The sequence below is a fragment of the Danio rerio genome, chromosome 20, assembly GCF_052040795.2.
Source record: "Danio rerio strain M-AB ecotype USA chromosome 20, GRCz13ab, whole genome shotgun sequence".
NCBI lineage: Eukaryota > Metazoa > Chordata > Actinopteri > Cypriniformes > Danionidae > Danio > Danio rerio.
The window spans coordinates 46,870,001-46,884,736 of NC_141040.1; the positions used below are offsets into that span (position 1 = coordinate 46,870,001).

A 14,736-nucleotide genomic window follows, 5' to 3' on the forward strand; every position below is an offset into this window, starting at 1 on the left:
ATCTGGTCTTGTGACTGTTACCATATCTGTTGCCGGCAGCTAGCTACAGGTATCTGCAACTCTCACATGGTCACCCACTGAAGCTAAGCAGGGCTGCGCCCGGTCAGTACCTGGATGGGAGACCACATGGGAAAGCTAGGTTGCTGCCGGAAGTAGTGTTAGTGAGGCCAGCAGGGGGCGCCCAACCTGCGGTCTGTGTGGGTCCTAATGCCCCAGTATAGTGACGGGGACGCTATACTGCTCAGTGAGCGCCGTCTTTCGGATGAGACGTTAAACCGAGGTCCTGACTCTCTGTGGTCGTTAAAAATCCCAGGATGTCCTTCGAAAAGAGTATGGGTTTAACCCCGGCATCCTGGACAAATCTGCCCACTGGCCTCTGTCCATCATGGCCTCTTAACCATCCCCATATTCAATTGGCTTCATCGCTGTCTCCTCTCCACCAATCAGCTGGTGTGTGGTGTGCGGTCTGGCGCAAAATGGCTGCCGTCGCGTCATCCAGGTGGATGCTGCACACTGGTGGTAGATGAGGAGACCCCCCCACTGTGTAAAGCGCTTTGAGTGCCCAGAAAAGCGCTATATAAATGTAAGGAATTATTATTATTAATATATCTGCTAGATGTTTAAGGTTATCAAGTCAGAAATTGTTATGGTTCCTAGATCCAAATGAAAGAAAAAGGGAGACCGGGTTTTCCCCATTTCGGGTCCCAAATAGTTGACCTCTTTCTGTTAGAATAATCTCCACAGAAACTATGCTTAAAGGGAATTGAAACTTCACCTTTAAGAAAAGGTTTTTAATACCAGAATCATGTTTTATGTATTGTATTAGGGTTAGGGTTAGTCCGCAATACTCGCATCACATGATTATTTGATTATTTATTAAGGATTAAAAGATAAGGATAATATTAAATATGTATACACTACCGGTCAAAAGTTTGGGGTCAGTAGGATTTTTAAAACAAGCTTCTCCTGCTCACCAAGGCTGCATTTATTTAATCAAAAATACAGTACAAATTGTAAAAATGTGAAATATTATTGCACTAAAAAATAACTGATATATGTCTATATGCTTGAAATTTATTCTAATGTATGCAGATGCATTGCATAGAAAAAGACTTGATCATCCCAGTTGATCTAAATTGATAAAATCTTTCCATAACAGAGCTATTCAAATCATCAGGTGAACTAATTCTATATTCATATCGCAATATATATCGCAGCAAAACAAAATATTGAGGTCAAGTGTTTCAGATATCATACAGCCCTATATTGAATGTTGTTTTATTCCTTTAATCCTATCTGATCATTTTATGCTATTTGTGTACAGCACAATGGTCAACGACTGTTGTTACTGTATATTGTGTTATTAATAAGGTAAGTGTTGAGATGTTTGTATTGTGTTTCATTTTTAGGTTCCTGTAACTTCTGGCTCTTTCAACATCAACGTGTGTGGGACTGTGGCGAACACGAGTTGTAAAGACAGTGCAGTGTGTCTGATTTCCAGTGGCTCAACAGCTTCATACGGGAACGCTAAACTCATGAACCTGGACTACAAGAGAGAAGAGCAGTCGGTGATAATGCAGTACAGCGGGGGAGACCCCTGTCCTCAAGGTAGGGATGAACAATTTATTGTTTGAGCATCGATATTACAATATATGTATCTGCAATAGTCATTTATACATTGACAACTATGTCATTTTACATTTGATTGTTACATTTTTGTATTTGAATGCTGTTAGACTGCCCAGAAAACCATAAAGCACTATTTATTTAACTTTTATTTTTCCTTGTTTCTATTTATATATGCATGTTTAATTACATTTTTTTATGATATATATTAGGGCTGTGCGATTAATAGAAATCGAATCGCAATCGTGATTTGAAACATTGCAATTAGCTAATCCAGGTTTTCTGCAGGGAAATTTTAGGCCTTAAAAAGTCTTAAATTAACTGTTCCAGGTCCTAAATATTTTTGCCTCAGGTCTTATTTTTCCGATGTCCATGTAACGGTACATCTAATGCTCATTTAAATTCTTTTTTGTTGTTGTTGCTTGATTTTCATGGTGTTGTAATTCTTTATTTTACTAGTCCAAATGTAATTTGCGATATAACAATTACAAATGAAACCAACATGCAATAGCCAATCAGCTTTCTGTTATTGAACTCAGTGCCACAGCAAATGTGACATCATCAACGTGTTTGCGGAGGCTTTGGGTGTATGTGACATGATTTCGGCTGATGGAGCTCACTAAATTTTTTGAGACTCAGGTGAACAGTTTGTGCGGTGCCGCATTTGATTTGAGTTGAATATGAAACATTTTGTAGAGATTTTCTCTGAAACAGGTGTGACTATACAGACATCTTTATGATCCGTCCATGCGTGATCATAGGAAGAACCAGATGACCAATAATACTCGGCTAGAAATTGCAACAGCCGTGGAAAAGGCGGAATGTTTTTGTGAAAGTTTGGAAAAACCTGAGGGATGAGTTTGTTAAAACAATAAAAGAGCCCATGCAAAAGTGGAGACCCATGTGGTTTTACTCTTACAGAATATGTTTTTCCACCATTCACAAGTTTTTATCACAAGAATTTAAAACAATTTACCAGTTGCAAACTAAAATTAAGTAACAAATTATGTTTTTGATATCTGGAAAGGATTATATAAACCTATCAGTTTACAGTATACTGATGCCCAATTTCTAGGCTTTATTAGTGATGATGGTCAGGAATGTTGGACCATTATTGCCTTTTTAGCTTATAAATAGAGGACAGAAACTAGGCAGACAGTAAAGTGTGAATTGTTGAGTGGGCAAAATAAAATTAAAAAAGCTTCAGAATTTTTTGTAAATGTACTTTTTATTTGTTTTTATTCTTGCCATAATAAAAAAATAATTGTAGAGCAACCCATGCTCTATGCTCTGTTGTCATTAGTTTTAAACTTTAATAGGTAGAACTGTCCAAGATATGAACAAAAGCAAGTGATGCATCAAAGTTTGATTTAAAAAATCTTAAATGGTTATAAAAATCTTTATAATAATTATAATAAATTTTAAAAAACAATTAGTTTAAAAATCTTCAATGATATTATTAATATGACCTTGCTCCGGAAACTTTCCACTTCTCTGTTTATCTGTCTGATTTTACTGTCTGTTTCTTTTGACCGCCCCCTGTCATTTAAAAGAATATCTCAATGAAGAACGCATCAAGTATAAACGCCTCGTTTCGTGGGGTGCGTGAGGCGAAAGTATAAATCAGCCTAAGATGTTTGTTTGTTTTTACAGTAGTTTAATGGTGCATCTAACCTGTCTTTAGTACTGTTCAATTTGAATACATTTATTTTAGCACTTCTGATTTTGCATTTTCTCTTTTGTATGTATGCGTGTTTTTGATATTGGGATATAAGGTCTTAACATGCCTTAAATTTGACATTTTTATATCTGCAGAAACCCTGTAATCACAAGAGGCTGCAATATGAAAAATATATTATTTAACTTCCCCCACCCAGAGCAAATGCGTGACTGCCGTCTGTGTGAGACGGTCTTATTACCCAAATGAGTGAGCACACTTTCGTTTTGCCCAATCAGAATTGCACAACCGAACTATGCGGAACACCCACAATAAAAACAAACAAACAAACAGGAAAACACAAATGAGTGGGATGATGGCATCTGCCGCTTCAATAACATAAATAGACAAATTAATATCAATGTAAAACAGCATGTCGATAATATGGGAATGTTGTTGTTTCAAAATCAGACACCAAAAAAAACCAAGTAATTTGTAAGAGCTGTCGCAGAATTGTTGCCACAGTTCGAAGAAATACAATAACCAGCACCTAAAAAAGCACCCCAGGCGGCTACTGTATATGAGACGCGTCTTGCTAAAAAGTCAACTATAAGTATTGCAGGTGACACTCAAATCTAGTAGCAAGCAAATTAGACTACAAAATTAAATCACAAATCAAATCGAAATCACAATATCTGTCAAAAAAAATCCCAGTTAGATCTTTTCTTCAAACCGCACAGCCCTATTATGTATTTAAGTTTTACATCACCCAGAAATCAAAATTAAAGGGTGTTAGCATCAATGTGTACCCCCCCACCCCCAATTACTACAACAGTAAACATTACAGTTTCCTCCTTTCATTTTTTTTTTTCATTTTAACCCAAGACCTGAACATCCCAAGGCAGCTTAACACAATAATTAGGGTCAAATACAATAATCAAACAGTCTGTAGTCATGCATGTCATGACATAACAGTGATGGTGGAAAAAAGAAATCAAAAAAACAATTACAGGGAAGAAAAAGTAAATTAATAAAAACTAGCAGGACAAACTACAATAAAGACAAGACGCCAATGTGTTATTTGTAAGGTTATTTGTAAGTTAGAATGCTCCAACATTTGAGTTTACACGATATAAACCTTCAAAAATGGCAGTTTCACACTTCTGCCAATAAGAATCAGTTATTTATGATCATTACCAAGCACTTCACCTTCTCATCGTATCCCCTGGCCAATCAAATACTCTTGTTTCTAAAAAGTCTCGCCGTCTACAAGATGTGTCAAATTGGTTGATTATTCATAGTGTTCTTGTTTAAGTAGTCTTGTTTAAGAAAGTGTTTTAACAAGATTAAAAATAGCAAAAGTAGGTATCTTTCAAATAATAATACAAAACTATACATACTAATGTTAATCAAAACATTTCATGAGCGTATATAATCTTTGAACTTATGTAAACACACTTGAGACATTTTATTTAGCAAAATAACAAATGAAGTATAGTTTAAGAGGCATCCTTTTTGCCAAATTGTATTTTAAGGTAATCCCAGAATGCACTGCAATCAATCAAGGTTGATGGCTAAGTTGGAATCTGACAAAATAATCTAGTTGCAAATCTAGCTCTTCCTAAATGATTAATATCAGTTTGTTTGTTGGTTTGTTTATGTTTTTCAGTCACAGATAAACATGAAGTATGCGCTTTTCCCTTTATGATATTGAGTAACAATTACACTGAATGCACAACTGAAGGCAGGACTGATGGCAGGAAGTGGTGCGCAACTACAAACGACTATAACAAAGATAAGAAATGGGGCTTCTGTACTGACGGTATGAATGATTCATTATGTAAATCATATCATTTATTGAGCCAATAATATATATATATTTAAATATATATATAAAAAAAATTTTATTAATTCATTTATTTATTTCCTCCTTAAGAAATCTGTCAACAACATGACAGACTTGTTTAATTAAAAAAATTTGTCTTTACAAAACAATATAAATAAACAGTTTTTTATGTTAATAAGTAATTTTAGGCACACTTGAAATGTGAAATTGTTTGTATGTATGTAAGTTTATTTTTTATTTTTTAGGCAAACAGTGCTAATTAAATAAGTTGTAATTAAATGAGTAATTTTTAAAAACTGTTGTGTAATTATTAGTTTCTGCAATTTGTTTGCATGTGACATGAACATTTGATGTATATTTTATTTGTTTATTTGAATGATTTATTTCGATGTGTGTTCATGCTAAGTAAATGTGCTTCATTTTAAGATGATGTTTTTCTGCATGTCACAGGTGTGCAAGGGAAGCGTCAGTCTTCGATCTTGTTCACTTGTGATCGAGCGGCGGGCCGTGGAAGTCCACAGCTGATCAGCGATACCCAGGGTTGCTCTGCCACTTTTCAGTGGAGAACCAATGTGGTTTGTCCACCCAGAAAGATGGAGTGCAAACTGGCAGGACAACACCAAACCTACGACCTGCGCACACTCTCTTCTCTAACAGAACCCTGGAAGTTCAGCAATGGCCAAGACTCGTGAGTTTCACCTCTGTTCGTCTGTTTGGGTTTATTTGCTCTGTCATGTGAGGTGAATGTATGACAATATGAATGCATGTCCCATGGAGTCTTTTTTTTCTTGAGTTTGTGTTAGGTTTCACCAAGTGTATGTTTTCAGTTGTTATAAATCAGGCTTTGTGAAAAGTACTTGAATTTCAGTCATACAGTATATATATATTCAAGGCCTGCACTGTAAAAACAAATAATGACAAAAAGTCAAGACAGCAAATATTATTATGTTGCTTTAACTTGTTTTAATAAGTTAATCAGGTTTCAACCAAAAAAATTAAGTTATACAAAGTTTAACTTCATATTTTTTGTCAGTTTGATTAATTAAAAAAGCTTATTCAATTCAACAAAAAAAATTTAAGCAGCAAGAATTTTTTTATAGTGTGGAAAGAACTTTAAAAAACAAACACAGGTACTTGAAAGTGCTAAAATTATATTTGAAATAAAACTTGTTTATGGTTTGATTTTAACAGTTGTACTCAGTTGTTATAAACCGAAGAAAACACTGAGACAAATCTTAAATCAAAAATCTTGGTTATTAAAACATTTAAATCTTGTGCAATAACACTGACAAATAATGCACATTTTATCAATACTTCAGAAACCTCATTTAAATATCACCAGTATTTGATCCAACACGTTTAATTAAAATTCTTTCAAGAAACTTTTTGAAAATTACTCTTAACATTTTTAATGTAAATATTAAGTGAAAGTCAAATGGTAAGTACAATGAGGACTTCATATGGACAGCTCTTCATATGCTGGGTATGAATTACAAAGCTGCTTGATTTAAAATGATTGGTGCTTTAAAAAGACTTGAATCTGCTGTTTATGAAAGCATGGGAACCCTGATCAGTGTAAGGTTGACTTTTTTAGAAAGCCAGCTGTGTGCCATTTTGTGAATGCTCTGACAATTGGAGAAGTGCTTACGGCTAAGCATTTTTGGTAGAGCGCTGGCATTTTCAGCTGTGCAAAAATGCTTTGGACATATCCCCTATAGGTAATGCACAATATTACAGTTGCGCATTTTTATTTTTAACATTAGTTTGATTAGACTAATATTAGAACATATGAACACTGCCTTGTTTTTTTTTTTTTTTTTTTTTTTTTTCCTCTTTTTAAGCAGTATTTTTGTTTTTGATTTTTACATTTAAAAAATTTAAACAATTGTTATTTTCTTTCACACAGCATTAACAAAATGAAAACTTTATAACTAAAATGTTGCCTACAGTATAATGCAATCACATTGATCGAAGAAAAAAACATATTAAAAGTTTAATTTCATTTTAAAATGTAATTTTATTTATTTAAACGTTTCTTTTTTTCATTCAAAGTTAAAAATTAAATAATTAAAACAAAAAAATGTAGATTTAAATAGACTGTAATACAATTGTACATTTTATTATAGACATCGGTTTGATTAGGCTAATATTAGTAAAACATAGTATCATTACTTTTTTTTTGTTCTTTTAAAGTGCTATTTTTGTTTATGATTTTTTACATAAAATTTGTGCCTTTTTTTTTTTTTTTTTTTTACAAAGCATCAACAAAACTAAAACCATAGAACTATAACTTTGCTTATAATACAATGACTTCAACCAAATAACATATTAAAAAAAACTTATTACTTAGGTTTCATTCAAGGATAAAACTAAAATAATACAAAAAAATATATACATTGTGCAGACTGATTAAAAACCAACAATAAAACAACAAAATAAAAAAAATCAAATGATTATTAAAAGTACAAGCACAAATGTACATAAATATAATATATATTATATTTATGTGTGTATATTTATATATTAATAACTTTTTATTTGTATGGTATCAAGTGTTTTCATGATGGTTTATCTAATTTATATGTTTGTATAAACAGTATTTATGTATTTATGCGTGCAAAAAAAAATCTAATTTTCAGAATGCTGCTTTATTAAATTTGTTTTCTTAAGATATTGTTATTCACTAATATAAGCAGAGCAGTGTATAGAACTATTATTTTTTGCAGCCATACTGGTTATGTCAGTCAAAATGTCTGCATGTTTTGGGCTTTTTTGTTCACATTTTTGAAGTACTGTAAAATTATGACATGTTTAACTCATCGGAACGTAGCACATTTAATCAGTAATAAAGCCTTGGTGTACTATTGCACCAGCATCTGTTAAATATGAATGGAATTATTAATATTACACCAGCATCTGTTGACTATGTATGAAATTATTAACTGTACTCCTTAATACAGTTGACAACTTAATGGATTAATAACTGTAATTATTTTTTTCTCCACAGCTATTATTTTAATCTGTGTCAGGCCATTCACGGAGGTCAGCCAGGCTGTGCTGCGGAGGCTGCTGTGTGCCGTAGACTGGCCGGAGGAAAAACAGAGACTCTGGGCCGGGTTCACACGCAGACCATGGAGTTAATCGGTATGCGGATTTAAAGCTTCTCTTACATAACTTGTTAGTTTGTTGGTTTCTCATCAATTGGTGTCCTCATCAGATGGAAAAATCCTGGTCAATTATTCCATGGGCGACGAAGTGTGCGGAAACAAGAAACCAGCCAAAACAGTCATACAGCTGAAGTGTGGAAGTACATTCGGCCATCCCAAACTACTGTTCAAGTGAGTTATGAGAAGAGCCAGACAGAATCGGCAGACATTTTTGGCTACTTTTGTAAAAAAAAAAAATAAATAAATAAAAAAAAGATTGGGTTAGGGTTTGACAGATTAAAAAATAAATAAATAAATAAACCCATAAAAAAATCAGATTTATTTGGAATGATTTTAATAGTACAGTAACTAACTTAAAACATGAAATAAAAGAACATAAAGCTTTTAAACCTTTATTTAAGGTTTACAATTCATTTCGAGCCACGTGTTTGAGAAACAAAGTAAGACTCTTAATATATTTAGTAAAAGACAGAAAATATTACTTTACAATTTGTATTGTAAATAAATCATATAAACCAGGAGTCTCAAACTGCCAGCCCGTGGGCTGTTTGTAGCCCCCCTCCTCCTCCCTCTGACCTCAAAAATATAATGAGATTCGGCCCCCAAAACATATTATTTTGAATCATTATCATTGTTGTGCAGTCACATATAGCCACTTGTGGGCCCCCCCCCCACCTACTAGACATTTAAAGTACAGTACTATATGTTCGGGTTACTTTCGGCTTCTCTCAGCGTGCGGTCGAGAGTAACTCACATGCAGATTAGTTTAGGGCTGATTTAAACGTTGAAATGTACATCATGTCCGTAGGTGCTCTATTTTTACTTAAGCTCTATTTTTGAAAATATTCATTTGATTATAATCAGTTTTATACCACCTGTATTGCATTGTACAAACACATCTCGTTGGCTTACAGGTTATGATAGTGTGCAAATATGATCATTTTGCTAATATTTGATTCAAATGGTCTCATTTAATAGATTTTCTTCAAATGCATATTAATAATTGTGTAAATAGTCGGGGCGGGTGGTGTAGTGGTTAGTGCGTCGACAAATGCGCTCCGATGCTCACGGCGACCCAGGTTCGATTCTGCCTCGCGGTCCTGTGCTAGTCCTTCCCCTCTCTCTGCTCCCCATGCTTTCCTGTCAATTATCTATATATATATATATATATATATATATATATATATATATATATATATATTTGTGTGTGTGTGTGTGTGTGTGTGTGTGTGTGTGTGTGTGTGTGTGTGTGTGTGTGTGTGTGTGTGTGTGTGTGTGTGTGTGTGTGTGTGTGTATGTGTGTATGTGTATGTATAAATGTATATATATACGAGTATAAGTATGAGTTTGGCAGATGATGGTTAAAATAACACTACATAAATAAATATGTTTACGTATATAAATTCTTGAGTTAAATAAAATCCTTATTTTTGCCTTTTTATATTTTAGGGAGGAAAAATCCTGTGAGTTCTGGTTTGAGTGGGAAACTCGATCAGCATGTGCTGTAAAGCAGGAGGAAGTGGAGATGGTCAACGGGACCATTAAAGTTCCCAAAACAGGAGCCACGTTCAGCTTGGGAGCCCTTTATTACCGGTGAGTATCTCATGTCTCATTCTTTCACACAAAACTTACACAGGTAGTCTGTGGGGTTTTTAAAAGCATTAAAAGTAGATAAATCAATTTAAGGATTAAAAAGGTATTGCATTTGGTATTATTTTTGATTATACAATTCATAGTTAAATGCTAAAGTTTGCCTGAATTTAGTCTGCAAATATTGAGAGGTTGTGTAGTTTATGAAATTGATAAAATCCTACTAGATTAGTAATCAGACAGCCTTGCTTATGTCAGTAACCAAAGAAACACAGTTATTCCTGCTGTTCTGTAGGTGCTTGAAGACAGCAAATTAACATTTTTATTTAGTATTTCAGTGTCATAAATAGCATTTAAAAAATAGAATTAGTATGTGTCAGACCGTAGAATGTTGAAAAGAGTATGCCAAAGGTTCCCGGATGGTGTACTATTTTCAATAAGTATTCAAAGTGTAGAAGGGTCTGTACTCCCATTATTAGTTCTAGTGATTATATCTACAAATGAAGGAAAAAACTGTAAACAAACTACACACATGTGAGACCAATCATCAAGGAGAGAGACTTCAGTGTTTGAATGACAATTAATATCTAGCCTGGAAAATATTTCAATCAAGTTTTCTGCGTTAAATTTCATGTGCAACAAAAATGTGAACTTCTAAAAAGATGTGTTTGGACATTAACTTCTAAATTTACATAATTATGCAACAACCTGAGGAGATTTCTCTGCATGAAAGACTCGCGAATCACTCATTAACCTGCTGCTGTGTCTCCAATACGTAATTAAATATGAAAGAAATGTGGATGTTGTTTTGAGATGATTGACAGGTTACATAACTAAGATAAGAACTAACATAATGGTTTGTTAATGAGGAAATAGTACTGGATGTCCTAAAGCTTGCATACTCTTCTGTTACACACATACACACACACACACACACACACACACACACACACAAAATATGCCCTTTTTTCCCCTTAAAAGAAGTATGTACTTTTAGGACTGTAGTGGCAAATTTCTTTATATCTCTCAGTGGTCCAGGAGACAAATTCTTACCCAAGTGTCTTTCAAAGTTTTATTCTTTGCAAAGAAGGTCACACAATCATACGTCAACAACAGTTTCTGCAGAGAGTGAGATGCAGAAACAGAGTGCGTTCTCTTTTTATCTAGTTTGTAATACCCACAAGGTCATCAGTGACATACATCGCAGTTACATCAGCGCTCGACTTCATTTTTGACCATCTACATTTCAGCCTTACATCCCATCTGAACATGTAGTTTGTTAAATGGACTTATCCAGATCTTGTCTGGTGATAAACAGATGTTAAAGTGGTCACACTCTGTCTAACTTAAATTGTACATTCATGGAAGAATAAAAGAACAGACCTTTATAATGTATATAAATCAATATATAAACGAATATAAGATAAACAAAATGAATTTCCACCACAAGGACGCGTAGTATAAGTATGCGAAATTGGGACGCAGCATTTGACTTCTGTTTTATTTCAGTGCAGTTATGTTTTATGTAGCATAATTTCACAAAAACTCGTTCATTCATCAGGGATTTGGATCCTATTTTAAAATTAGTTAATAAAAAAAGAGACTTATTATATTTCTATCACTTCAACATGACTTTGAACACACTATACTTACAAACAGTTCTGTCCAGACAGCTTTCAAAAGATGATTATAGGTGATTTCCATAGGTGCTCTTTAAATAACTCTTCTTTCAAGAGTTCACACTTAGCTGATGATTGATAATAAAGCTAGTTTGGTGTGCTATCCCGGGAGAGAGCCCTGAGCTTATAAGATCCTCGAGCCCTGGGCTCCCTCCCGTTGCAAGGCGAGAGGGGAGTTTGAGCTCGGGTAGATTTCGATGACTCCCCCTCTTGCTTGTTGTAGCTAAGTGTCAGATATGGATGCTGAAAGGTGTACTCAGAGTTTAGCTAAAGTATTTGGATTAATTGTTTAGAGTGCTTGTTTTTGAACTGTGGGAGGAAACCGGAGGACCCGGGGAAAACCCACGCGACCACGGGGAGAACGAGCAAACTCCGCACAGAAATGCCGTCTGGTTTGGAAAGGAATTAAACCAGGGGCATTCTTGCTGTGAGGCAACAGCGCTAATCGCTGGCCACCGTGACGCCCGTTTGAAAGGAGGGAAAGTAGGGTTGGGTCAGAGGGTTTCTTCAAGACGAAGATATTGAGATGAGAAAAGTCTGGTTATTCATAGTGAGTTAAGGATCGTCTGATAGGATAATCAGTCGTTAGCTAAAGTTGGAACAGCTGTGAACAATCATAAGCACGTGATCCTCTCGAAATTTGTTTATAAATAAACTTCACTTGTTTCCACCTTTCTGAATTATGTTGCATTGAAAAGGACTTATCACAAGCAAAGACTCTTTAGTTGTGCTTTCTTACAATCAGCATTTCATAAATAAACTAAGTTCCAATGTCACCAATGTTACTGGCGAAAACCTTAAGTGGTGATAAGGTCTTAATGTATAAAAAGAGTTTTAAAAAAAGGTCTATAGAGGTATTGAGTTAAAGGGATAGTTCACTCAAAAATGTATTTACTTTCCGTTCTCTTGTTTCAAATCTGTTTGAGTTTCATCAGAGAAGATATTATGAAAAATGCTGGAAACCTGTAACTATTGACTTGTATGCTATTTGTTTGGAAGTCAGTGGTTTTTAGCTTTCTTCAAAATATCTTCTTTTGTGTTTAACTGAATATAGAAACTCCTAAAGGTTTATTAAAGGAGTATGTAGAGAGTAAATGTTCATTTTTGGGTGAACTATCCCTTAAACCTATGGTTCCTGTATATACCGTTACATCTCGACCACATTACATGTAGGTTTTGTGCATGAAATAAGCAGCATTTTATCTGTCCTCAGTTTGCACAATGCCACAGGAGACATCCGTGCCAATGGAGACCGCTATATCTACCACATCCAGCTGTCGGGCATCACTGACAGCTCCATTTCCATGTGCTTGGGTGCCAATATCTGCCAAGTCAAGATGAATGACAGTTACCGCAGGAAAATCGGCTCCTCCAGCAAAGCCAAGTATTATATTAAAGGTGAGATGAGCTCTGTGAAAGAGGGTATTGGATATTACAGTGTGGGGAAATGTTTTGGTGTGCAATAATTTGCTCGTTTGTTTATATTTTTGCTTAGAACAAAAAAAATGTTCAAATACTATTTCAAATGGTAAATTTTAATAAATTTTTTTCACAGATGAATTTAATTTTTACACTTTTTATTTTTTAATTGTTTGTTTGATTCAAACCATTTATTCACGTAAATTGTGTACAAGATGCTAAAATATACTGAATAATATTGTTTTTTTTCTCATGGTTTGTTTATTTTATTTTATCTTAATTTGCAAAAATATTATCTAGGTAAAAAATTCTATATATACACTCACCGGCCACTTTATTAGGTACACCTCACGGGTACTGAGTTGGACCCCCTTTTGCCTTCAGAATTGCCTTAATGTTTCGTGGTACAGATTCAACAATGTACTAGAATATATTCCTTAAGGATTTTGGTCCGTATTGACATTGTAGCATCACGCAGTTGCTGCAGATTTGTCGATGATGCGAATCTCCCGTTCCACCACATCCCAAAGGTGCTCTGTTGGATTGAGTCTCGTGACTGTGGAGGTCATTTGAGTACAGTGAAATCATTGTCATGTTCAAGAAACCAGTCTGAGATGATTCACGCTTCATGACATGGTGCGTTATCCTACTGCAACTAGCCATCAGAAGATGGGAACACTGTGGTCATAAAGGGAATGGACATGGTCAGCAGCAATACTCAGGTAGGCTGTGGCGTTGACACAATGCTCAATTGGTACTAATTGGCCCAAAGTGTGGCAAGAAAATATTCCCCACCTCATTACAGCTCTATCACCAGTCTGAACCATTGATACAAGGCAGGATGGATTCATGCTTTCATATTGTTGACGCCAAATTCTGACCCTACCATCTGAATGTCGCAGCAGAAATTGAGACTCATCAGACCAGGCAACGTTTATCCAATCTTATAATCTTTTCTAATTTTCCAATCTTCTGTGAATTGTAGCCTCAGTTTCCTGTTCTTAGCTGACAGGAGTGGCACCTGGTGTTGTCTTCTGCTGCTGTACCCTATCCGCCTCAAGGTTTGAGTGTTGTGTGTTCAGAGATGCTCTTCTGCATACCTCGGTTGTAACGAGTGGTTATTTGAGTTACTGTTGCCTTTCTATTAGCTCGAACCAGTCTGGCTAATACCCTCTGATCTCTGGCATCAACAAGGCATTTGTGCCAAGAACTGCTGCTCACTGGATATTTTCTCTTTTTCCGATCATTCTCTGTAAACCCTACAGATGGTTGTGCGTGAAAATCCCAGTAGATCAGCAGGTTCTGAAATACTTAAACCAGCCCGTCTGGCACCCCCAACCATGCCATGTTCAAAGTCACTTAAATTACCTTTCTTCCCCATTCTGATGCTCAGTTTAAACTGCAGCAGTTCGTCTTGACCATGTCTACATGCCTAAATGCACTGAGTTGCTGCCATGTAATTGGCTGATTAGAAATTTAAGTTAACAGGCAGTTGGAGCAGTTTTATTAGTATCTAATAAAGTGGCCGGTGAGTGTATATTGTTTTGTATAGATAAATGTATAATATATAATGTCTCAATTTTGTTTTTAGTTTATTTATTTGTTTGTTTATCATAGTCATAACCCTTTGTTATATTTTTTTATAACAAAAATGCTAAAATACTATTTAAAATACTGAATTATAGTTAATTATTTTTACAGATAAATACATTTTAAATACTTTTCATTAATTCATTCATACACAATTTTAAA

At 34.8% G+C, this 14,736-nt stretch overlaps 1 protein-coding gene and 1 long non-coding RNA gene across 5 annotated transcripts in view; both read left to right on the forward strand.

Moving 5' to 3' along the window:
- LOC147839443 (uncharacterized) overlaps nucleotides 1-14,736 on the forward strand; it is an 837,962-nt gene that overhangs the window by 316,141 nt on the left and 507,085 nt on the right. The gene's annotated exons all lie outside the window — the stretch shown is intronic.
- igf2r (insulin-like growth factor 2 receptor) overlaps nucleotides 1-14,736 on the forward strand; it is a 99,302-nt gene that overhangs the window by 74,968 nt on the left and 9,598 nt on the right. For 2 of the 4 annotated variants that reach the window (XR_015517681.1, NM_001039627.2), the window contains 7 exon segments: nucleotides 1,410-1,608; nucleotides 4,953-5,105; nucleotides 5,580-5,817; nucleotides 8,137-8,273; nucleotides 8,347-8,467; nucleotides 9,746-9,889; nucleotides 12,779-12,963. Coding sequence is in view for 2 of the 4 variants with exons in the window: in NM_001039627.2 (NP_001034716.1) it covers nucleotides 1,410-1,608; nucleotides 4,953-5,105; nucleotides 5,580-5,817; nucleotides 8,137-8,273; nucleotides 8,347-8,467; nucleotides 9,746-9,889; nucleotides 12,779-12,963 (1,177 nt within the window). In the remaining 2 variants the exon portion in view is untranslated. 4 annotated transcript variants of the gene reach the window in all.